The sequence below is a fragment of the Poecile atricapillus genome, chromosome 1 (genome assembly GCF_030490865.1).
Source record: "Poecile atricapillus isolate bPoeAtr1 chromosome 1, bPoeAtr1.hap1, whole genome shotgun sequence".
Lineage (NCBI taxonomy): Eukaryota > Metazoa > Chordata > Aves > Passeriformes > Paridae > Poecile > Poecile atricapillus.
In genome coordinates, this window is record NC_081249.1 from 160,768,106 (window position 1) to 160,794,650 (window position 26,545).

The 26,545-nt window shown below is 37.7% G+C and overlaps 1 protein-coding gene across 7 annotated transcripts in view; it reads left to right on the top strand.

Annotated features, from left to right (window-relative positions):
* Nucleotides 1-26,545, top strand: part of NRXN3 (neurexin 3) — a 961,828-nt gene that overhangs the window by 842,253 nt on the left and 93,030 nt on the right. For 3 of the 7 annotated variants that reach the window (XM_058828761.1, XM_058828790.1, XM_058828798.1), the window contains 2 exons: nucleotides 6,701-6,790; nucleotides 13,063-13,370. In XM_058828761.1, the coding sequence (XP_058684744.1) occupies nucleotides 6,701-6,790; nucleotides 13,063-13,370 (398 nt within the window). Of the gene's footprint in view, nucleotides 1-6,700; nucleotides 6,791-13,062; nucleotides 13,371-22,550; nucleotides 22,554-26,545 lie in introns of all 7 variants that reach the window. The other 4 variants (XM_058828777.1, XM_058828767.1, XM_058828773.1 and 1 more) reach the window with 2 other exon arrangements.

Sequence of the window (26,545 nt, forward strand, 5' to 3'; positions counted from 1 at the left end):
CAGGACTAAGGGGAAAATAAGGACAAGAAATAAAATGAGAATTCAATAGCAAAAGACGCAACTTTATTGAACAGTGAAGGCAGAGGAAAAAATGTAATATACAAGAACTGAAGCAAAGCTGAACAATGTTAAGACTTGTCTATTTTCCAATTACCTCAAATGAAATAAAATCACAAATTTCAATTAATTTTCTACAGGGTTCCTGTTACAAAAGGCAAAACAAAAGGACAGCTTGTGATAGTTAGGAAGATTCCAGATCATCTGCCTTATAATTATGTTGTTTAGCATGGCCATCCTGTTTCATTTTTGTATAAGCCACATCTGTGGTTTCAGGTTTGGACTTTTTTCAAGTGTTTTCTAAAGCCACTGTAAGTAGAGATTTTTTACATGTTTGGATTTTAGTATAACCATCCCCTATGTTACATAACATAAACCACAATATGGTCTTACTGTAACTCAACAAAATAAATATCTAAACATAAACAGACCGGATGCTAAAACTTGATTGTACGTGTTGTTACTCCTTTCTGAGGTATGGAGGAAGGTCTAGTCTTAAAATTAGATTCTAATCCTTTACTAATAGACTTGTGTTAGTTCTAATTGAATACAAGCTATGAACAAATGGTGGCTGTACTTCATAGTATTTAAAACAAAATATGTACTTAAGGAAATGTGAAAATGGGGCAGTTCAGTATACTGTAAGCTTTTATGTGCAACTGCCTACAGAAGTGGTTAAAGAGGCTCAGTCTGTGCCAATCACAAGCACACTTTGGGAACTTTTTTTCCCTTTCTCAGAGGGGGAACTGGTAGCTTCTCCATAATGCATGCAAGTCTCCTTTTCTAGGGCACACAGCATCATCCCTAGGATAATTTGGAGATTGAATTGAACTGAGTCAGTTTGTGTTAGTACAGAATTTAGCCGTCAAATATACACTTTTCATGATGTAAATGAAAATAACTTCTCTCCCATGATGATGTCAATTAAGTATGGTGAATCTTCATGAGATTATGGGCATCCATAAAAACTGAAAGGGAGCTGGCATTAAGGGCTGCTGGGTAAACTGAGCTATCAAGCACTGGCTGTTTACAAGCCCTTCTCCTACTGAGGGGTGAAATGATGGAAACATTTTTAAAGCTTGAACAGTGATCTCAATATGTTTCTTTAAATTATTAGTATCACTGTAGCATCTTTCATTTAATAACTGCTCATTAGATAAAATGTCTCATTCTTTTTAGAGACATAGAAGCAATGAAGAAAATTCTGCTTCACAGAACAGCCTTTGTCAGTAATTTAGATCAGATGAGTGTTTTCTTATGGTATTCTTTTCAGCATCTTCACAGATTTGACAACACATCAGGATGGATTAATATTCCACCTAAAAGCAAGTACTTTCTTCCTGCCCAGCGCAATTTGCTGGAACCTTTCCGTTTTTCTCTTTCACACCTAAGAGGTAGTAAATCATTATGATTGGTCTGGGCCAAGAAGCAAGATTTTTCAGAGCTTCAATTGTTCTTATACTTTCTTTGGCTTAAGATTCCTTTTTGGTTTAGAAATAAGCTTAGTGCAATGAAGGTTGTTTGTTTTCTTAAAGGAGCAATGACCAGAAAAGAAAAACATCTTCCAGCGCTGAAGGGTTTTGGAAGAAAATTCTGCTTTGCCCACGAGCAATTTAAACTGTGTTCCCTGGACTGTTGCACTGCTTTAAAAGTATTTCTTGTGGGAACTGCCAGTAGTGATTAGTACAAGCAAATTATCTTGATTTTTTTCCCCCTCCATTTTAGTTTGGTCTAAATTGAAATTATCAAAAGCTAAAGTTCAAAGTTAATCTGATCTATTTATCAGTATAGTCTGTGGAGAAGAGATTCCAAGGACTTCAGAAAAAAGACAGAATACTGGCAACCAATCATACTTAACCAGTAGGCTCTTATTTTTATGACTGGATTCCACATTTCCTTTGGAAAAAGAGGGACAATCCAAACAAAACCCAAAAACATAGAGCATTTCTGCCATGTTCCTCTCCAAAGTATTTGGTCCTCAGGAGTATCCATGGTATTTGAAATATTTTGAAATTCATTCAGGTTAACCAAGATTCAAGAATGTAGAAGAGTTCACAATGTTACCATTAAAATCCTTGAGGTCACAAAAGTCTGATTGCTTATGAGTTTGTTGAAAAACTTAGGACATGCAGTGGAATTTCTATTGTGCATATAAACCCTAAATAGGAAAAAAAGACTTCTTTTAATCCTAGTCTTCACAGTTGGCTTTAGAATTTTTGCATGAAAAAGGAAAAAAAAAATAGGCAAAATAATTTGTTTATGAGGCACAGTTCATTAGAGGAAGTTAAGTTGTTGAGCAGATCTAAGTTGTATTGATATACAGAAATTTATTATGTGGATGAAAGAAAAAAGAGGAAACTTATTTAAAAGGAGCCTTTCCTATTGGTACTTGAATCACTTAAGCAGCTGGAAAGTATGGGAGGAAAATATTTAGTAAATCACAAGTAGCAAAACTAATCAATAAAATTTTACTATAAAAATTTATATCCTGCAGTCTTTGAGACCCACATTGATTCTGAATGCAGAAGAATTATGTGAGGAGTATTTTCTGAAATAAATATAAATCACTCCATCCTGTGTATTCTGTTCTGAAGAACAGCCTGGATCAAAAGGAAAAAAGAGAAGATTAGTTACATGAAAGAGTTGTTTGATTGTGTGTATCATTCAGCTATAGAAAGAAATTGCATTGAGGTCACAGAAGGATTGTTACTGAAAATTTCTGTGTATGAAGATGGACAAGAAACACCTTTAATCACATCATGCCTCAGCTGTCAGAGGTTCAATAAGCTTTCTTCATGCTGAACTTGCATTACTTCGTGTTGCCAACCATGATATTTCCTTTTTGAGCTCTCATATCAAATGTTGTACTTATTTTTTAAAGCATAACTCCAAGTCAGTATTAATTTAGTAATTGTGTGGTTCTATTGGTTATATTTAATGACGATTCTAAGCACTTAACAATGAAAAAGTTGTTCTTTAGCTCACTGTTGTAATTGGTGATATGAGTGAACACATTCTCATGCACATGTTTTTAAAAATCATTCTTAGTTATGTCTGAAATAAAAATTTTAAAACAAACCAAAAAAGAATAGATCAGATACTAATGTTGCAATATAAACCTATTTGAATTTTCTAATGCCCTTCAAGTTTTCATTGCTTTTAAAGGTATGATTTTTATATGGATTTTAATCTTGCTGAATATATCTGCATAATAATAACATGATAAAATTAAATTAAACCTCATTTAAAAAAAAAAAGTTTTTAAAGACGTGGTGGGGAATAGTTGTCATTTCTGGCTTTCTTGAAGGTCTAGAGCTATAAGAAACCCATTTTTCATTGTCATATCTTTTTTGATTGTCCCAGTTTCTTTTTTTTTTTTTTACCCTAGTCTTATTGGCTTGATTTTGTCAGATGCTCAGTTTCTGAGGAATTTCAATTCACCACATTTTTTCCCTTTCTGCAGTCAGCCTTTCACACAGAGGAAGAAGCACTTCATGCCAGCCCCTGGCTGACTAGTGTTCCTCTGAACTCTCTTCATTCTGAAAAAGATCTCGTTGCCACCAGTAAAAAGGTTACTTACCTGCACACTGATACTGGATGAAGGCAGTGGAGTTTCTTGGTGCTTGTAAATAGTGTTATACAATTTCTTTGGGGCCAGAAAATGTGCCAGCCCATCCACATTACAATATCAATGCACTCAGTTAAACAGTAGTCCTAGCTCAGAACGTGCTCTCTAAAGTGGGGAATAACCCCCATTTCTTATTCCACACTACCACATCCGTGTCTATCCCTATCACATGAGGCATGGATGTAGTAGCAGCATCTTTGTAAGTGTTCAAGTCTGAGCTGAGAGAGAAATTTAGGTTTTTAGCTGCCATTGAAATGCCTCCTGAGGATTTTTCATGACCTAGTACTCCTTCCTTACATGCAAAAAAAAAAAAAAAAATTAGGCACACTGCACCTAAACAAAAAAAAAAATCCTAATGGAGATGCAGAATTTTTATAATTTCATTTATGAGATTTAGCTGTTTTGGTGGACACGGATTAGTGTGTTGAGAAAAGGTCTAAGCGGATGTCTTACTAATTGATCTTAAAAAGAAATTATTTTTGTAGTGAGCTTGATTTAATTTTGTTTCTGTTCTCCCCAAACCAATGGGTCTGCTTCCCTGTCCTGTGAGTGTAAGCCGCCCCTAGGCTTAAAAGAATGGCAGAACTTGCAGGAAAGGAAGCTGTCATTTGGGTTAAGAAATTGGAAAAAGTGACCTCAGATTACATTAGTCTTCAGTTTATTATTAATAAAAAGATAAAATGACATTGTTTTGTTAATATAACTGTCTCTTTAGCTTTAGGTAGAGTTTTTTCTTTGTTTTTGTTGTTTATATTAACTTAGCTCCTCTTTATCAATTTTTTTCTTGGTTCCTGCATGGAACATAGTTCAAATTCTCTGTTTAGGAATGTATTCATAGATGTACAGAACTGAGTTTTTGGTGGTGCTGGTAAGAATTGTGGGAGCTGGAAATGCACTTAAAGGTAACTTCATGTCTGTGAGTGACTCCAGGTCACCACAGTACATTGTTAAATATGACTTGACAAATGACTGAGAGAATGTTTTCAATTTTTATCTTTTCCTTCTAGTTTATCTGAGTAACCAATTGTACATGGCAGGCATCTGAGGTGCAGCAGAGAAACTGGAGCAATAATGTGTGTCAGCTGGTGCTTAGTTAGATATTTCTACAATAGAGAATAGCAGTTTCCCACAATTAATGTGTTATATGGAAGGTAAAAAGTCATCTGAGTTTTCAGGAAGCTAGTAAGTAATTGAGCCAGTAAAGTTGTTCTTAAATGCTTGTGCTTCTTTTTTTACCTGGCACCCCAAAAAAGAAACAGGGCTCCTAAATGTTCATCATTATAGCTGGAGATACTAACCCAAATGCAAATTGCTGTTTTCCTTACAGCTGAGCTTACAGCAATCTAGATGACAATTTTTACAAATGCTCCTTAAGATTAGGTCACCTGAATCCTTGTGGGACTCTATCTGGTGTGTTGCTATAGTGCCTCTCACCTGCTGCAGGAAGTCAGCGGTTGCAGGATGCTGCTGGGGAGCGCAGCTGTGGTCAGCAGGTGCCTCAGATAGACTGGCAGCATTTCTGAGCAGCAGCTATGCAGTTGATCAAACTCATGAGATTCACCAGTCATATTGTCTGCAAGATGCAACATCCTGCTCTTGACTGGCTGGACTTTTGTGATGTAGTTTTGAGTTATGGGTTTTTTTCATTGAAGAAAGATTACAGCATCTGTTTCAGAAAGTCAAATAAATATGAAGCCCCATTAGAATATTTATATGTGGTGATATTTATGGGACTTTAAAGTCAATACTGTAAATTGTGCAGAGCAGTTGCTGATTTGGACCACCATTTATTCAAAACACATACTGAAGCACAGCTGATCTACTCAACTTCTGCTTATGGTAGCATTACTTCAGTAAGTTGTGGGCTTAATCCTTTTTCTACAATATTATAATGTTTCATGTAAAAAATGCACTTATGCTTGTCTGACTGAAGAGTTTTTGTAAAAATAATACTTGAAGCAAAAATTAGAATTCACCATTAAGTGACTCTAGCTGAAGAAAATGAAAAAGCAGGATGATGGCAGTTGTTCACTGTCATTCCTAGCACCATCAAACTGAGCTGCTCCATTCTACTAGAGGTTCCATCTGACCTGTACAATTTTCCAGTAGCTAGGGAATTAGGACAGAAGCTTTGTGTGAATCCTGTTTCTCTCTGTGCTGTGCAAGTAATAGGAGCTTTCCACCAAAGCACACTTTAATGAACAATTCTATTATCCATCAGCATGGAACAATGGAAATGTAATTGCCAGAATTTACATTTTGGCTAATTATTTCTGCTTTGAATTTAAATTAATTTCTAAGTTTTTGTTTTATTCTGGCAACAGGCCCAAGTCTTTGGTAACTGAACAGAAGTCTTCATGTATCCTTAATTAACAGTTCTTCCTCTTTTCAATTTTTGCTTCTCTTTTTTCCTGTTTATCTTTCCATTCTTAGGTGTTTGGGTTTTTTTAAACTAAATCTATTACATCCTTTTGTCACCAATTTCTTATATTTTCTTCCTTTCTTTTTTTTTTTTTTTTTTTTTTGTTTACTGGGTTTCTAGTCCTGACACGTATCTTTTACCAGTGCAAGAAGGTTTATCAAATTGCTGCTAACTGTGTGTTTACGTGACTGGCATATTGTGCCATGTCCATATTCAATCAGATCCAGAGTCTGCTCAAAATGTTTTAGCTCATGGCACTGAGTTCACACAAGGTCTCACGTCGCAGACAAATTGCACATGCCTTCCAACCAATTTGGATAAACAAATACTCTGAGGAGAATCTGAGTTATCTTTTTTGTAGGATTTAATTTCTTTGACCTTCCAGAACCTCAGGCAATTGGATGTATAACTATTCTCCACTCTACTAAAGATAAATCTCTCTCTTTTCAAATATATATATATACATGTACACACATGCGCACTTATTTATCTATAGCTAAATAAGGTCATAAAAAACCCAAAAAAATCTGGGATGTTTTAACTATTTCATTGACTTTGCAGATTGTTTTTAAGCTGTTTTTTAAACTTTAAAGGCAACACTGATAGTGAACGGTTCCAAATGGTAAAACAGAAAATCCCCTTCAAATATAACCGGCCTGTAGAGGAGTGGCTGCAGGAAAAAGGTAACAGTCATTAAAACTTTCATTTTAAACCCATTTGATTCTAAACTCTCATTTTTAAAGCCTGCAAATAAATGTTTCTTAAATGATAATCGCCTGCTGCATAAATGACTGTTTTAATTTTCATTATAATTTGTGTCAGCTTCCACCTGCCATATGTTGATAAATCATGCTATAATACATTGCTATTAAAATGCAGTTAAAGGGACGAAATTCTAAGCTTGCTATAATAGTAATGACAAACAAGCAAAAATTCAGGAGATTATTAAAAAAAAAAAAAGCCAAATGAAGAAGAGTGAAGAGCAACAACATGTATTATGGCAATTTAACCACTGCATGATTTTCCTACTTTAATTTGGGCTTGAGCTACATTTATATCTTTATTATTGAAGTTGTCTTCAAAGATTTTGAAATCTACTTGTTAAACCACTTCCTTTAAGTTGTTTGTTTTTTTTCTCATGAGTCTGATTAGCCACTATGGCTATGTATTTCCTAATTGTATTAAGATAATTAAATGATTTCAAAAAATGTTGTAAAGAAAACATTTTTTAACATTTTCATTTAAATTACAGTGAGGGAGACAGAGAAAATGATTGTTCTGTTGCTTTTATGCTATGTCTGGAGTACAGTTTGAACACTCAAATGATATTTGTCTAAAATATGGATCAAGTTCTTAGTCTAAGGCAGTGCCACTTAATTTTGTGGGCTTGCGTGGAGTAATTGGCCTCAGTTCAAAAAAAAAAAAACAACTTGTTAATATGAATAAGTCCAGATAGCTTGAGTGAAAGTTCTGCATACAGTCCATGACCTTTTGAAATGGGACTTGTGTCAGAACAGTAATTTGGGTTTTTTTTAAGGAATTTGGAGAGGAAAAAAAATCTTGGATCTAGAACTCATTTTAAAGCCTGTTGAAGGTAACAGAATAAGTTGCTGATTTCAGTAGGGCTGGAACTAGGCTTTTGGTAATACAGTGGAGTTTAGGAAGATCTTCTCCCTCCATTACTAAATGTGGTATTGACAAAAAAAAAAAAAAAAAAGGCACTGTAACTAACTCTTTGCCTTGAAATCTAGACAAAGCAGAACACAATCTTCTCTTGTTTCCATTTATGAAAGTATTGCTAATAAAAGGGGTGACCTTTGAACTCAGATCTTGCATTTTCTGTGCTGATTTAGACTATGGTTGTTAATGCATTTTCCAGGAAGGAAAACCAATCTCTTGTAGGACTGGAAAAATATAATTTATGTTCTGTTTCAAATTTCTAACCTCAGCTGAATTAACAAATTGCTTTATCCAGTATGAATTAAGGTCAGGAAACATGTGGCTAAATCCAGTCAAAATATTTTCATGAGGAGGGCCTGATCCTGCAAAGTGTGCGCACTCAGTTCCTGTTAACTTCAACGAGAGCTGGCAGTGTTGCTCACTTTTCAGGTTTGGTGTACAAAGGTGTAATGTTTAAAACTAAAGCTAAAGTATTAATGAAAGTAAGGCAAAAATATTTGTGTCATGCAAATAGAATTTATTTTTTTTTTACCAACAGTATATCATAAACAGTTAATTCAGCTAAACTGTAAATAAATTTTAAGATAACAATAAACAGAAAATGCTTATTGAGTCTCAGTGGTTTGCCCTATTAATTTACATGATCAAACTAAAGTAGATAAATAAAGTTTAACACTAAAAAGAGAATAATTTTGGTAAGTCTGAATTGCTAAAGTCCCTTTAACACTAAAGACAATGATTGCCTCAATTTTGTTAAAACAGATGCATGTCTAATTCCTTGATGCAATTCATGTGCTTGAGAAACCCATCTTTTTTTTCTTTTGGTTTGGTTGTGGGTTTGTTGATTTTTTGTTTGTTTTTTTTTTTCCCCTTTTGGTTTTCCACAAAATCTTTTACTTTACGTCACAGCTTCTAAAAGTTTGAGCTTAAAAGCATGCCAAGACACTTTCATTTGTAATCCATCCTGAAGTTTTGAACTGAAGTCTACCTTTTGTGGATATTGATGCTTTGTTAAAAGACAATCACACATGCACTGGAGTTTGAAAGAGACAATATTTGAGTCTTCAGGCACTCTCAAGGCACTGGATGTGGTTAGCTAGAAGGATAGAGCTATGTTTCTACTAAAGTGAAAGGAAATTCAGTGTCCTTCTACTATTTGTCAGGGAGTAACATTGTGCAGTGTAACACCTGAGACAATATAACTTGATTCCTTCTTTCCAAAGTAGACAGACGTTTTCAGCAACTTAAATATCACTCAAATTTTTAAAAAAATACATAAGAATGAGTAATTTGTGTGGCTGTTCACCAGCCTGCTCATCCATCTAACAGTTAATGTAACATGGAAACCTTCTGTCAGAAGACTTTATAAAGATGGTGAGTGAAAGGGTAGCTTCCTATCAAAATGAAACAAGACAAACTGATGGATGGAGGAACAGATTCATCAAAGAGTCAGCATATAGAATAGCTGTCTTGCCCATGTGAGTTCTTGGCTTGGGTGAGGTAAGATGAAATGCTTTTTGATTGACATTTTTGACTGCTATAGATTTGGTCTTCCTTTGGTACTGCTATGTTATTCATAATAATGAAATAGTTCATTCTTGGAAAACAAATATAACACATTATCTTTCTGCACTGGCTTGACTATTGGCTTTGAAAGGCTTTTAAATTCTATAAATTAGTTTAAAATAATTTTAAGAGCCCAGGTTTACAGTCTTGAATTGCATGAGTAATAAGCAAAATATTAAATGCTATTAACTTCACTGAGATTATGTATGTTAATATAAAAAGAAGTATTAGAATTAAATTGTTCAATTTCAGTAGTCATAAATCCAGCAGATTGCCTTAGCAGAATACTTGGTGTCTTCTAAGGCACAGATGTTACCTGTTCTGCAATTGGATGAGCTAATAAAGACCCAGGAGCATCTCATCAAAAGGATTGATCCCAGAAGTCCTTAATTATTCAAATCTCTCTTACCTGTAAAGTCTCCTTGATGTAAGTGACTGTACTTTGAAGCAAGAACTATTAGTATGAATTAGGATTTGCAGAATCAGGCCCAAAATCTCTTCTAGTGCTACAGAAAAGTTACACTGCAGATTTCTCTGTGGTATTTTTAATTAGAATTTAGTTTTCCAAATGAAGAAGTCAATGAGAGAGCAAAGAAACAAGAGCCCGAACTATTCAGAATACTTACAAACACCTCATAATTTTTCTTTGGTATGACACTAATACAGCAGTAGGAAGAATTCTCTGTGGAAAAAAAAGGACTGCAGAATTGAATTACACACCTAGTAGAATTTACTAATGTAAATAGATCCACAATAAAATTCAGTAGCCAAATAAATTTTACTTAGGGGAAGTAAGGCTTCAGCTGAATTCCTTTGAAAGAATGATCAGAAGAGACATATGGTGGCAGAATGAAGTGTATATTCTCTCCTAATATTTTTCCTCATTCCATATTCATTTCCCTGGAGTCTCTATCCTGTGTACACCATCTTAGAGCAAAGAATGAGGAATTGCAGGTAGTAGGTGATTGCAACAAGTGATTGTTCTTTTAGCAAACAAATTTTTAGTGTGGTTTCCAGCATTAACCACTTAGTGAACTGCATGAATCCTGGTCTGGAAAACCATTTAACAGTGAAGACTCCAAAATACACAATCAAAGTTCTGGGGTTTTTTTGTTGTTTTGCTGTTGTTGTTTTTTGCTGGAATGGGGTCACCTCCTTGGTGTACACTTTCTTTCAGCATTAGAAGATGCAGATGAAGGCCCAGAATTGGAGACATGGTCTCTCTTTTTCAGGCTTAATATACTAACTCTTCATTCTTGCAAAAAATGCAAGAGATATGACAGATGTTTAAAGCTATGCAATGAGCTTGGGTTAGAATAATTGACATCCTGAGCTGAGTAATCAGTAATAACCCTCCAGTAGAAGTGAGAGAACCCCTCTCCTATCCTTGTTTGGGGAGCTCTCCTACCTGGAGCAGCAAAAAATTTTCCTTTCTCATCACCTTCCACCTTCTTCCCTTTGGCAAAAGATGAAAAAAGATCCTAAATTAGTTCAAGGGAATAAATGAACAGAAATGCAATTGGAAAAAACTGAACTGACAGTTATCTTCCATCTGCTTTCAGGGATAATATCTCAAGATTAGTGAAATAAGTCCCTTTACTCATGAGTCCCTTCTTTATTCATCTTACCTCTACTCTTCGGCACTCTTATAATGAGTGAAGTGGAAGAAGGGAACAGTAGCAAGTGACATGCCTGGGTTTGTAGGGGCAGGGACAATACAGACAGAGCTATAATGATAGAGGGAGGGAACATATTCAGAGAAGGGAAAACTATGTAGTAAAGTTTTTACAGTATATCCCTTAGGAAATCCAAAGCACAACATGACAGAAAAGAAAAGCAAGCTCTGAGGACATGGTATGGGACAGGAGTTGGACTTTCTACAATGCTATTTCCTCTAATTCAGACAGGGCTGAGAAGGATGACTATATTAACAGATATTGTTACTGGGCCCTATTTTTGTCATAGACAAGAGTAAATGCCCAATTTACATTCTGAGGATGTGTGGCTTCAGTGCATGTTTATGGATGTTCTAATAGAAGTATGTTGCCTCTGGCAAGTTTAAAACCTCCTGAGATGCAGAATATCGCATCAGGTGTTTCAACACTTTCCAGGGGAAGGATAGCCCCCATTTTCATTTCTCATTTCTTCATCAATGCAGTTACTCCACCCTGATCAAGTCCTAATTTTCCATTTACAAATCTGAGAGTGAGGAGCACAAGGGATGTGCAGCCCACCTTCTCATGTCTATGTGTTACACCTCTCCGTATACTGTTGCTTAGATAGCTGGGGCCCTCTTTGGGGACAGGAACTACTTTCAGATACATTTCTTCTCTTGTCCCCATTCTCTTCCCCATGGTCCATCCTGTCACCATAAGATGATGCTACACCGCATCACCACTTGACTTCGAGACCTGCCACGACGACCAAAATTGGTGAGCTCGCCCATGTATTTTGATCTACTCTAACCACTGGCTATGAAGGAATGAGCAGTGGATCATAGGCTGTGCTTTCCTACTTTGTGGCATTCTTCACCTCTCATCAGGCTGGACTAGACAGAAAGTGGCGAGTGAGAACTGGGGAGTGGGAATGGGATTGGAAAACATATTTCAAACTTCATAAAAATGGCAAAGCACAAGATATTTAAATAATGATTGACTTGATAACCCTTCTGAGCAATGTCCAGTCTGGTTGTCTGCTAATTCAGCAGATTTCAGGTGGCATGCCCCTAATCTTTTGAGGAAAAGTGAAATTATAGGCACTCCCTTTGCACTTCATGAAGCAATTTATTTCTTAACATGGTCAACCTAGTGCAGCCTGGGACATAAACAGTATTTATAGAGGAGTCCAGACTGAATGTGATGTGTCCTGCAGATCTTGGTGAATTGGCAATTGTTACTAGGTTTATTTTTAATAATTATATTTTTATTACATGTGACATTGGACCTCTTCTAACATTCAAGATGTGACCTTGACTAAACCACATAACCTGCCTACATTTGAATTTCATTGTCTGTAAGAGCAGAGGAAGGCATTCTGGGCTTAACCATCTGAAGCACTGTTATCCTCACTATTTCAAAAGCTTTGCTCTTTCAGAGACATCAGAAACATTTGCGTTTGTTCTTTCTTGGGTTTAGGTTTGCAAGCCTTCACAACACAAAGTTTACAGGTGAAAGATCATGACTGATCCTATCATAACACTCCTCAATTCTTCTATCACTTCATTTTTACCTGATGTTTTACTGGTTTTGAGCCAACCCTTGAAACCTTTGCATTATTAAATGTGGCTTTATGAGTTAATCCAATGCTTTAACCAGTTCAAAAGGAGGTTTATTTATCGGCTAATGCTTGACCGATACTGTGGTCTGAACTGATAGTAGAAAAAGAGACACATGCTGAAGTCCTAGGTCTAGTTTAAAATTCATCCAGTCCTAAAAGAACAGGTTCAAATTTCTGAAATTCCTCCAGCGTTTTGATGTGTGAGTGGATGCTGAGGTATAAGGTTCAGTTTTAGGCATTCACACTTTCAGGCTAATCATCTTTATTAATGACTTTTAGGCACCACATTTCCGTACTGTTTCTCTGCCGTCATCATAAACACTCCCAAGAATGAATCTACTTCTCCTTTATCCATCACTTCGGGCCAGGGCTCAATGTAGTATGCAAACTGAAGGAAATGTCTGTCAATAATGTTGTTCACCCCCTTCACTAGGACGACAGTTAACGATCTTCAACACCCAGGCGCAAATAGCCATAGGAGGGAAGGACAGAGGGCGTCTCTTCCAAGGCCAGCTCTCCGGTCTCTATTACAATGGCCTGAAAGTGCTGAACATGGCGGCAGAGAATAACCCCAACATTAAAATCAATGGAAGTGTCCGGCTCGTTGGGGAAGTCCCTTCCATCTTGGGAACAACACCCACAACATCGGTGCCACCGGAAATGTCGACTACAGTCATGGAAACCACAACCACGATGGCGACCACTACCACCAGAAAAAATCGTTCACCGCCCAGCATCCAGGTGAGTCAGTTAATCTTCTCCTTTTCCTTCAATTAATTCATCTTGCTGCTCATTTCTAAGGTCACAGGAGCTATGTACTCTGAATAATGCTCCATGTAACTCTTTATTTTAAAAATGTTGTTCTCCTGTGTTGGACACAGGACAAACAGCTGGCTGAATTGTTGTGCACATATGTGTAAGAATAGGAATGGATTTTGCTCCTGATCTAGGGCTGATTTGTGTGAGATTGTCACAATGTGAACAAGAGCAAGGTTTTAACTATGTTTCAAAAGTTCCATGTGTGGGGAAATGTATTCCGAAGAGATATACGTGGCTTAATGGGGGGTGGGTGTATGGTTATTTATTATTATGACAGAATGAACTGCTGCAATAGTGAAGTTCATAATGAGGAGACAAGCAATGGAGCATTACTTCCAGTTGGAGTCATTTTTTATTTCCCTTTTATAGTCTTCCTGCAGAGAATTTTGAAGAAACACTATAAAGATCAGTTTCTTGCAATATTTATATGTTCCAACATAGAGCAGTTCCAATCTATTGGTTAAAAATCATTCCTAAATAAAAAATAATAATTTCACATTATCTGACTTAATTGTGCCAAATTAGTTATTTCAACCCTTAAAAAACAGTGGTTTTGGAACCACTTCTGTGGCAGACAGAATATGGTACTGATTAGAAATAAACACCTTCAATTGGCTCTCCTTTGTGCAAAGAAAAGAATCATGTGAATAACCAATCTGAGCTGTGGATTTATTTCAGGAGTGTGCTATCGTGTTATTGTCTTATCAACTAGAATGAAACATTTGATTTGAAACCATTGGAGAGATGGAGCTACTGGAGAGACCCTAGCAAAAGGCCTCTGAAATGAGTAAGGGACTGGAGCATTTCTTTTGGAGAAAAGGCTGAGAGCTGGACTGTTCATCCTGGAAAAGAGAAGGCTTAGGGAGGATCTTACCTGTGTGTACAAATACCTACAGGAAGAGTGTAAAGATGAGGGTGGTGCCCACTGGCAGGACCAAAGACAAGGGGTCCCAGCTGAAACACAGGGCTTTCCCTCTAATCGTCAGGAAACTTTTGTAACATGAGGGTAACTGAGCATGGGTACAGGTTGCCCCAAAGGGCATGTGGCGTGTCCATGCTGTTAAATATTCAAAAGCCGTCTCCACATAGTCCTGGACAGCTGACTCTGCATGAACCTACTTAAACAGAGGTTTGGACTAGATGACCTCCGTAGGTCCCTTCCAACCACGGCTGTTCTATGATCCTGTGAGGTACATCTGGCTGCAGTGGAATTTACAACTATTGGAGTAATTGATTCCAAGCTGAGGTTTAACAGTGCCTGCTTTGGTACTCTGTAAATCCAGATGGCAGCAGGACTGGGATTAATTGAGTTATTAGCCTCAAATGCCCGGTAGGTGGTTTTGTAAAGTCTCAGCCTTTCCTCAAATGAGGGGAAATTATCCCAGGTTTGGCCACTCTTTGTCATAAACTTTGCGAGAATTACAGTTCCTTCTCCTCAGTGACGAGTTCTAATTTTAGAGGAAATATTTGTACAGTTGTGTCTCCAGAACTATAAAGTCTGTGGTTCTTATCCTACCCTCTATAATTTTTAAGGGCAGCAGAGCTGTGTTTAGCTATACCAGCAGACAGAAAGGAGCACTGGACCTTTATGGGCTGGGTCAGGCTGGAAATGATGCTGGCTTGCCTGAAAAGGACTCTTTCTGAAAGCTTCCTGCCTTGCCTGCGTGGCAGTTCACTCAGCCTACAGAGACCACTGTGTGCTGAAAGAGCATCAAGAAGATTTAATAAAGTGTCAAAGTGCTTCTAAAAACATGGTTAGGGCAGCGATTTCCTGGATACACATGCACCACAACAAATGGCCTCATCTCAGCTGATATTAAAGCAATAACTCTTAGACACTTCATGCTACCCACTGAAAGAAAAATAAAGGTCAATATGTAACGCCATTGCAACTTTCTGCATTTCAATATTGGGCCATTTTATTGCTGTCGCAGCACAGATAGCTCGGCTTTCTTCCTTATTTTTGGTGGAATTTGATTCTGTCTGCTTAAGTTACAGTATCTGTGTGGTGAAAGTGAGAAAAAATTGTCTTTTCCTGTTTGGGCAGTATCTTCAGCCACAGTTTTTCATGTGCCTAATGGTTATTTTTTCTTGCTCGTATATGGTATAACATTACCATCATCGAGCCTGCTTACAATTTTAGATCTAAGTGGTAGAAAAATCTAATAGAACAAGTTTACTCTTTGAGAAACATAAAATATAGATACCTAAGGCTATGAGAGGTACAAATACAGTTAGTTATTACCTTGTTCCAGCTTTCTCTTCTCTTTTCTGCTCAGAAATAAACAGTATTTCTTCACTTTCAAAGCTGTTTAAAGTTTAGCCTCTTCCAATTCCAATCAGCATGATTCAAGTACTTTTTGCTCACTTCTTAGATTTGATCACAGGAATCTTTCAGCTTCCTGATACCATACAAAAGGCAACAGCAGGTTATTTTTCCAATCCCACTGAGATTCTTTTGTTATCATGGTGCATTCCAAAAAGTTGTCAAAAAGTTAAGCCGATGATGGTCTAAGCTAACTGTTTATCAAGTCAGTCAATGTTGTCGCATTTTTTCACTTTATTATCCATGTTTCTGTATTCATGTGTGATACCTTGTTTTATGCTAAGATTGCAGACTCTTTGGGTTCAAAATGTACATTTTATCCTGCACATGCACGTTACTTGGCACAGAACAGTTCTGGCCAATTATAGAAATACCAAGTATGATAACAAATAAAAGTGAAGTAAAATAGCATGAATTATGATACAGAATTACTATTCTTACTGTTAGGAGTATCAGTACTACTTGTATTACTCATTTTCATATGTAACTTAAACTACTCCTTTTGGAAATGCATATTAACTTGTGCTGAATATTAAGTATGTAATCACAAAGTGCTACGAAGTCCAGGGGAACTTCAGAAGGACTTAGATTCACACATCACTTTTTAAGAAACTACTGAAGAGCATGATAAGTGCAGAGATATCTTCTGTAACACACACCAAGACACCTCCTGCAGTTAGGTAGTCTGAGTACTGACAGAAGTATTTTAGGGCACAATTAGAATAAAACAGCTGGGAAAATTAAGAGGTTTAGAAATACACAGTACATGTTCAGACCAATGATATGCTTCAGCTTTTGAAGATCCTAGACATCATTTTGGACAAACAACCAAAATAAAGGGAATTGAGAGAAAAATATTGCTGGAAATACCCAGTGGCACCGAAATTAGAATTTAAAATGTCCATAAATTTATACTAAATTTCTGCAAGGCAGTAAAACTCAAATCAATGGAGGACGGCTAGGATTTGAGTCAGAAACAGTTGAGATATATGGCTGTATGCTATTCCGCTGGGAATGTTCCTGTGATTCAGAGAAGTAACAAGAGCTGACCTTTTTTTGCTAGCTGAAAATAAGGGAGAAAAAGAAGTTTCAACTTTTGTTTGTTTGAGTGAGTTGCAAATGGTGCTTGTGCTCCACTGCCCCGAAAAGAAGCACTGATTTGACTTTCTCACACATGGTTTTGTCCTAAATTTACGTACTGTCTGTTCAGGAGTGGCGTGTGCTGTACTAATTTCTTGCTGCCTCTCAGGACCCTGACACATCAGACTTTTCTGTGATAATAATATCCTCTCTGAGACTTCTGCTTTGCCACGTTTGCCACAAAGGCCTTGAAGACAAGCTGCTAGCTTTTGTGTGTGGTACAGTAAGATGCCATGCAGACTGCTTTCTGGATGACAGTCATTGTGCTGAGCCACACTGCATTCTTGCAAGGCTGTCATGCTTCTCACAGGGTTACTTCATTAGCTAGAGGTCCTGGAATCCCACATGTCCCTGTTTGCTGATTTAAAGAACAACTTCAGATATTAATGAAGTACTTAAGGGGTTTTTTTGTTTGGGAGACCTCTGTGAAAACAGGTTAAAGGGACACTCATTCTTTTGTCTTCTGCTTCCATGGCAGCTGCTTGTGTGGTCAGAATTCTTTTGAGTCGCTGTTCAAAGTGACATTCTGTCTTCATTTACAGCTGGGTCATTCAGTTTTCAAACAATTTGTGCAAAGTTTATTACTAAAGCTAGTCTAGAGATCATTCATCATGATGCACATCTTCCATTCAAAACACACTCAGTTCATCAAGTCCAAGTGGAGAACCAGGTAATCTTCTGGAGGCCCTAGAACAGTTCCCTAATATGTCTGTCCTATGGCATGGATGGCTGAGGACCCAAGATCAGAACAGTTTTCTGTGAAAAAGACATCAGAACCCTTCTGGGAGGACAGACGGACTCATGCTCTCCCTGAGGAACCAAACTGTGTGCTCTGTTACATCTCCAGGGCATGCCTCAACTTCTTGAGATGTGGAAAATGACACTTGCCAAACTGTTCAAACTGTGACTTGTAGGTGACAAGAATAAATTACTTGTAGATGTTTTCAGCTGTGATCTTAGAGCCATAGAATGACAGTTCATGATTTATTATGTGCAGACTGATCTCTCTAGAGTAGAAGAGGGAATCTGCCCATTGTCTATATAGAGAATCCAGCCCATTGGCATGGCTTAGAATAAGGTTCTCAACCTTTCTTTTTAACCATTAGACTTTTTCAGCCTTCTAACTGTGTTTTCTGCTGAGGGTCCAATAATCTTGATTAATGTCTTTCCATAACGTGCAGCTCCAGGCTAAATCCTTCCTTACAGTGTATATCACAAAGGAAAATAGCACAGAAGATTTGTCAGTCTAATTAGACTTTCACTGTCAGTAAGACAAATAAAATTGTCTCACCCTTGGTCTTGCCTAGGTACTTTCTTTTACACTCATAGATAATAATTTGGTAGGAAAAGAAATTGGCCTTTAATTTGGTTTTTGCTTCTTATAAGTCACTAGTGACATTTTCATCCCAAGACTGCAAAGCTCTAATGAAAAAAGAGCTTTTGATGAGTCTGCTTTAAAGACTGACTTCAGTGGCTCATTGGCACAGCTGAGAACTGCAGTCTGGCTCATCCCTTTGTATCTGCCTCTTCCTCCATTATTTTTTCTTAAAGAGACCAAAGCTCCAAACTTTAACGTGCTTCAGAGTAGAATCCCTTCTCCTATACGACAATCCTGCATTGCTTCAGTGACATTCACAAAATGGATTTACTTATTCACAGTCACATCTCTTCTGTAATGATTAAATGGTAGCATGCTTTGAGCAGAGAAAGAAAGCAGGGTTTGGAAGCAAGAATCCAAATGCTGAAAATTTTCATGCAGAATATTGTTCATGTAGGTTACAGTTTGTAATTTGATAATACCAAATGACCTCTAAATACTTTACAAATATGTAATATAGAAATAGATTTAGTGCACACTGAAATGCAGAATCTTTGGTGTGTAGTGTAGTAGCTACCTAAACAGAAACATGTATATGATATGATAATGTTCTGTATGGGGCAGGCACAAAAATATTCTCCAAATGAGAATTAGATGTGCAAATGGTATGGTGTGTTTAAATTATATTTATTGGTGTTGTATTCAGGATACTCAGATTACCTGTAAAGTTCATATAATCTAAAATAGAATCTTACATTTTCATGGTTTCATTCACTCTCTGCAGAAGACAGTTGTGCTGCACTTCTGAAAGTGCCATAGGGAACCAGTTTTCCAGAAGTGCTTTAAGTGAGCCACAAGTACAGTGCCCATTCAAAAGAAGAATATGATTTTGCTGTAATATTATTTTTCCAGACAATGTTTCCCAGTGCTGACAAGTACTGATGATGAAAGTAAACTCAACCTTGTATGTATAATCTGCTAAGCACAATTACAGTAATAAAGAACATTGTGCTCGTAAAACAGTTCATGCATATGCTGGGTGTATGCTGTCATTTGTTGACATTACCAGCAGTGATATTGGAACATTTAACTTAGTAGCCATTGTTTGCTCCAAATGGAGATGTCTGTCTCATGACTCCAGGGGAGTCATTTATTTACAGGTCTGAGCAATCATTTGGATATTGCAGCAAAATTTCAGCTGTTGTATTTGACACATGTACCCGGTTCTTTTCTCCTGTCAGTTTTGGAAATGAAGATTTGGCCCAGTATCAAAGAGCAAGGAGAGGTCAAAAGGGGGCAGGGGTAGCACTTTTCTAGAATTTCAGAATATTTTTAGATTTTCCTCTGATACTTTGTTTTCTCTTGATCAAGAACTATTTAAATTTTTACTTGCCTTTAGGTGAACGAGCAGCACACCCTTTTCTTGAATAAAAGAATAGGAAGCTGAAATAACAGCTGTAGTAAGCTGATACCTGCCTTCTTTAGGCAGGCAGGTTTACATTTCTCAGAAAGTAACATTAATAACATCAGTACGCACTTTCTTACAGAGCACAGCATCCCTTTGCGCATTTAGACATGTCATTTACCCTGTCGAAAAGGATTCTTGAAAGTCACGTGAAAGGTTATTCTCAAAATCTGATTAATACAGTACTCAGGAACTAAAGCTGTTCTAGTTGACCATACATTTGATCCCAAGCCAAATGAAAGAACAGGACAAGTGTGTTGTTCTAGAATGGTTGTACAGCGACAAGATATGATGAAGAGATCCAATATTGTAAAAGCAACTACTTGGAAATAAATGGAGTAGAATCAATGGTTATGGCTCAAATATAGTTGGAGGATTGGCTCATGTTTTGTTATATCGTATCTGTTCCTCTTGCTATTTATATACTTCAGGGAAATGCCTAGAAGCTGCAGACATTGCCAGAATGCTTCCTGAACATATAGTTCCATTTTATTTATTTGGTTTGGGTTTGTGGTTGTTTTGGTCTTTCTTACAGAACTGGCAGAGAGGTGGGAATGTACTTCTTACCTTTCCTAGATCATTCATTTCAGTGAATGCACAGAAACTGGAAACACATCCGTGCTGTTGTGACAGACCTGCTTTCTGAAACCATCTAATTAATGCCTTGGATTTTCTGCAGAATGATGGTGTTGTTAGCTAACAGAAACAGAAGGATTTCTGCTAGTTTCTTTTTCATCTGTGGAATGAGTTGTCACCGATTTGTAAGATATGTCTGTCATGGTACAGCTCGTAAAAGTAGTGATTAACAAGACAGGCTATACAACCACCAATTCTTTACCTCCTCCCTTAGATGGCATATGAGTAGGTGGGATGTTGTTCATTTTGATTGCAAAATTACTTCTATTATATTCTGAAAGATAAGAATGTGTTTCCACAAAATTTCCAAGGAAAAATAAAGCCAAAGGAGTGAGAAACTGGATTTCAGTTCTTCTAGTATTGCACAGGATATGAATGCTTTTTTCTTATAGTGAATTTTTGGGGGAAAAGTTGTTATTGGGTGTTTGGTATTTGTATTTGCATATAAAATATGTTGGTTTTTCACCTTTAAAATGACTTATAAAGGGATCCTTTTCCCCTAGTAATTACTTCTAGAGTTTTCAACTGGTGCTGTATTGCCTATTTTACTGCATCTCAGATTAGGTGTTCTAAGGAAATTGATTTGTGTGTAAGGACAATTCCCAGGGAGTGCCATTAGTTTTTTAGAGGGCATGAATGAGAGAGTAGGAAATGTTAAAAATGCTCTTGTAGCTAAATGTATCAAAGTGGGTACAGAAAGGATGAATGCTAAGGGGCAGATGGCAACCAAGATCCAAAGGATGAGATACATCTCTCTCACAAAGATACGGGAAAGAATCAGCATGATTTAAAGATGGAGAGTGACCTGGCCAGAACTGGTAGGCTGGTTGTTCTAGGAACTCTATTTTGGAGAAGCAAATGTTTTAGGAAAAGATGAACTCGTACTATATGGCCTAGTAACCACTCTTCTACTTTTAATCTTTCCACACTCCATATTCCCTAAGGATAATTTATTTAAATATCCTAATGTATGAAATATGCTGAGGATATTTTATTTTTGCCAAACTGGCTGAGACTCACCTCAGTAGAAATGCTGGAAGTGAGATCTGAGGATCCATGGACTCTTCCATGGCAGTTCGAAGTCAGGCAGAGCTGGGATCACTCACTTGTACTAAGATCATTTAAAATGCACCTCTTCTTCTCACTTGCAACAGTTCTTTTCTCATAACTGTTTCAAAAAAAGAAAACTCAGTGTAAAAATAGTCAGGTCAGGTAAGGACAAAAAACACTATATGTTGTGTTCTTCTAACACTCAAGCAATAGCCTTGGTGTCCAGGCCATACACAGAGATTTGCAGAAATAGCTTGAATTTAGCTTGGTCATAATATCTCTTTTTTTTTCCTGAAAGATGACCTCCAATGAAAGTATAAGGACATGAATGATTTTAATCTGTGGTAACAATGGAGAACCAGTCTTGACTGCCTCCAACAGCATAAATATATAAAATGACAGATTATCCTGCAGCCTCCCTCCCTCCTGCTTGAACACACACATACATTCTCAGTAACACAGAGCAAAATTCAAATTGGACTTTATCTTTTATCTCTTGTCCCAGTGATTAATGCTGCTCTTGCTGGGAGGCTAATCAGACGAGGGGAAATATGGAGAAAGAAATATGTATTTCTTAGACTATTGTTATCAGTGTTATTATTATTCCTTTAATATATTATCCTTCTGTTAGAAGAACTTAATGCAGGAAGCAGAGGTAAGAGCAAATTTGATGGTGAGAAGATTAATGGGCCAGGCCACAGCAAGTAGAACACAATCATCTTGCAGAGGGAGGTGAGCTGCCAAGCTGCTTTGGGGCTGCAGTACTTTACCTAAAAAGCTAAAAGGTTCTAGCAGGCTGGATACAGGTCCTGAGCCAGGAGCTACTGTTTTCTAATCCTTACTCCATTCAGCATCTGTCAAGAAACCTACTCTCTAAACTGTTTTCTTTCCTGTGTAGTAAAATAACTTCCTTGGTCCAGCTCACAACCAAGTTCACAGGCACTGTTCTGATAGTATGGGTAATACCTTGTCAATTCCATCAGGTGGTATATTCCCATTCCCTTCTCCCTGGTTCTTGGCCTAGGTCTTTCATAGTGGTATTAAGACCTTGAAGTTCCACTTTGATTCTAAAGATGTGTACAGCAGAGAGCAAAAAATTTACTCTGTGCTGTGGTAAAAACAGAAATGAATGTTTTGAATGCATATGGCTTAGATTTAAGTAGAAAGCCTGTCTTATGAGTGAGTAGGATTGTATTCCAATTGTTTTGTTTCCTCAGGATCTTAAGAAAAAAGACTTAAAGAGATGGTAATTAAGAGGTCAGACCTTATTTTGTTTTCACTTTGAGCAGAAGAATATAGAAAAGAATACTTGTAATAAAGGAATGGACTTGTTTGGGATCTTATCCATGCATACAAGCCATCTTAAGGATGGCTATCAAGAGGATGGGGCCAGACTCTTTTCCATGGTGCCAGTGACAGGGGAAGGGGCAATAGGCACAAGCTGAAACACAGGAAGTTCCATCTGAATCGGAGGAACTTCTCGACTGAGCAGGTAGCAGAGACTGGAATAGGCTTCCCAGGGAGGTTGAGAGGTCTCTTTTTCTAGAGATACTCAAAGAATGCATGAATGTGATCCTGTGCACCTCCTCAATGTTAACCTGCCTTAGAAGAGGGTTTGGATGAGATGACCTTCAGAGGTCAGTTCCAACTCCAGTCATTCTGTGATCTGTGGTATCTATGCTTAGAAGCATTTTTCTGGTAGGGTCAGTATTCCTGGAGACTCTACTTGATTACTCTTTGCTGTGGATGTATTAGCATAATGCCCTCAGAGTAGGCTCAAGACTTACAAATATGTTGAGGGCCCAAATCTTATGCATCACTGTCTTAGCTCCCAATTGATTACATTTAGGCAGCAGTTAATCCTCTTGCTCTCTGCTAGAGCAACACCTATTGTATTAAAACTTCTATGAGCACTCAGGTCTTTAGTGCCCAGATTTGTAGATTTGTTTCATTGTTATAAGCATAGCCTCGTTAGAGATATTAGTGGAAAAGCAAGCTAAAACCCATTCTGCTCTTCATACATGCCACTCATCCACTCATGTTTGTCCCAAATATGTTTACATATACTACATAAATTGTATATAGTTGTCTCAACTGCCTAATGCGTTGCCTTTTACTCTGTGACCCATCAGACTTGCAAAATTAATTGTTGTTCTTAAAGTTGCAAGCAATGGCTCTTCAGGTGATTACTGCTTGTCTTGTCTTGAGATTTAGCAATTAGTGGAAATGAAATTTAGAAATGTAGATATGGTAGGCAGGTCAGAATGTACAGCCTGTATCTCTGAAGCCCCTGAAGGCATCCAGCTTTAAAAGCACTAGGGGTAGATCTGTTCAGCAGAGCTTATGGGCTTCCTCCAGAGCCAGGAGAGCAGCTGGTCCCACTCTGTAACAGAGCTGTGTGTTGTTGCTGGGAATCAGCAGGATTTCCAGCTGCTAGACATGAATAAGAATGCCAAGGTGGAAAGGAAAGATGGATGGGAGGAAGAAGGAGGGTTGTATGTTGTGTATACACCTCAGAAAGAGCCACTGCAGTGGGAGCCTCTCACGTAGAGGACTTCTTCCACCCACACATCTGACTCATTCTGAGGTATTATTGCTTGCCTGAAGATGAATAATTCTTTGGTGCTCAGATGGCTGGTTACACGTTGTCCTGTTTATGGACTCAAGCACAGCAGAGAAATTTCTGCTTGCTTGGCTGTAACATTTGTTGCCCTGGCAAGAAGCAAGGACCACTTACAATCTGCTGTGAAAAGGCTTAGTGTCTCTCTGGATGCCTCTCAGCTAATGCCCAATGCTTGCAAGTTATTTATTTTGTCCTTTCTTAACTGAAGCCAGGGCAATGGTGTTCACATCTGCTCCATGTAATTCCCAGAGGAAAAGAAGGAGGGAAGTTGGCATGAACTGGACAGGAAGGTGAGAGCCTGGCAATGGACTGTTAAGGATCAAGATCTGCTCTGTTCACTTTGGCCTCAGGAAATGCTCTATCAAAAAGAGTGAGTTGTTAGCCCTGCAGTCTGTGACTTGTTCTTTTCGAGATAGGTCTCTGTTTCAGATTTTGAGCCTGAATTTCTCTCTCCACAGGGCCAGGTTTCCTTTGGCATGGCAGCATGTGCTGCTGCAGCTCTTGGCAGGCATTTGTGCTCTCCTGATTACTATTGTAGAGGTGGACGTGAGGCATCAAAGGCAGCCACAGTTAAATGGCATCAGGGCTTCTACTGTGAGGGGAGAAATAGGGTAAATGGATGGCAGTGTCATCACCTTTCCCCAAGAGAGCTGAAGACTGAGCAAGGCAGAGGGTCTAAATAACAGTTTAGATCGCCCAGGATTGTTCTAGAAGCAGAGAGAGGGAATAGCACAGGCTGTCCCTCTGCTTCTGTCAGTTTTGGTCACTCGGAACTTACTATTTCTCTTCTGTTAAAACCTTATTTAATGGCAGCTGTAGCTGAAGGTCAGGAGGATTTGGGGATTACATTTTTTGAAACTTTTTTCCCTATTTTTGGCTATTCTTCCCTTGCTTTTTTGTCCTTCTAAAGCTGAGAGGCAACTTGGTGGCAATGAAAGGTGGCAGCGGTTAGGCAGTGTTGTACCCCACTTCTCCCAACAGGACATTACAGAAAAAAGGAGTGATTACTACTATCCATTGATAGAGCTAAGTTCCATCTGGCAAGTTACATTTGCAGTATCTGTCATCTATAGTGCCTTGGCATCTGAGAGTTTTGCAGCTCTAGAGCCATCCACCTGCAGTGGTCCATAAATTCTGACTGAGGATGGGGAGAAATAATGACTACTAATTCAAAACACTAATGTCCTTTACCTACAATTCAGAAGTCCACTTGTTTATTTTATCTCTTATTTTATTTCTTTATTTTATCTTTTTATATCATCTTTTATTAGTATATTTTATTAATGTCACTGATATATTTTACTGTAGAATTATATGGAGTTTGGACTAGGACTAAATCATGACTTCATCATGTTTCAAGTCAGGGCATTATTCAGCAGTCTTGTGCAAATTCATTCATAGAAGGCAAAGACTTAAGAAAAAGAAAAATCACTCCAGATCCCTGCCATTTCTCTTCTCTTTTGATGTCCAGGCAGACCCTTCAAAAAAAAGAAAAAAAAAAAAAGGTACTTTCTGAAAGAGAGGAAGGCTAGTTTTTATTTTGCAGAAGTAAAATGGAATAAATAACTTCTCTGGGTTTTCTTTTTTTTTTCTTATCATCCATTGATTAATTTTTCACTTTTACTTGCATGGAGTCTGGAAAATAACATTTTCTGACTTGTTTGAGTTGTGCAGATAGAAACTCGGATAAAAACCATAATATGAATTATGGCCTCGAAGTTGTCAAAGACATCACTGGACAGGAGTGGCCATACTCTGTTACTAGAAACAATATTGGAAATCTTCATGTAATAAAATCTGGTGGGCAGTTCTAAAACATATAGAATAATAGAAGGGAGGATGTGTTTGTGAACAATGATCTGCCTTCTGAAAATGCAAAGTGATATTTTAACAGAAAATTCACATTACTGAAGAGTGTGATCATAAGCACTTGTTGCTGGAAATTGTACGTATGTCCTGAAGGAGATAGGGAGAAGTGTGGACTGTCCTGTAAGTCCGGTATGGTGTCTGAAGTGGGACTGCATTTTTTCTGATCACTGCTTGCAGTCATTGTACATTTAACCAGATCATGTTGCTCCAGGTGCCATTTCTGCTCTATTTAAATGTATCTGGCATGATTTTCCTTTGTACAGAGCAGTGACATTTGGGCCGTAGCCCACATGGCAGCATCAGAAAGCCAATTTTAACTTGATTGACCTTGTTTGGCATCAGACTATATGCAGAAGTTCAGCCATTCCTGGTTCTGGATACAGAATTTATATTCCTACTTGTGTGTAATTTGGGAAAACTCATAATTCAGTTGATGCCTTTGACATAGTACCAGGTAGAGGGAGTTGACTTAAGCAATCCATTCAGCCAAATCTTACTGGGTAGGGTTGTGATTCTTTTTTTTTGTTTGTTTTTGGTAGCAAGGGAAGCAGGTGGATTTCCAACCTGCTTGCCCAAAGGCTTCAGTCTCTGGGATAGACCTTTTGGCATCTGCTGGACCACTGTGTATGCTTGCTAATAGTAATGAAAACAGCTGTTAACAAGATTTCTC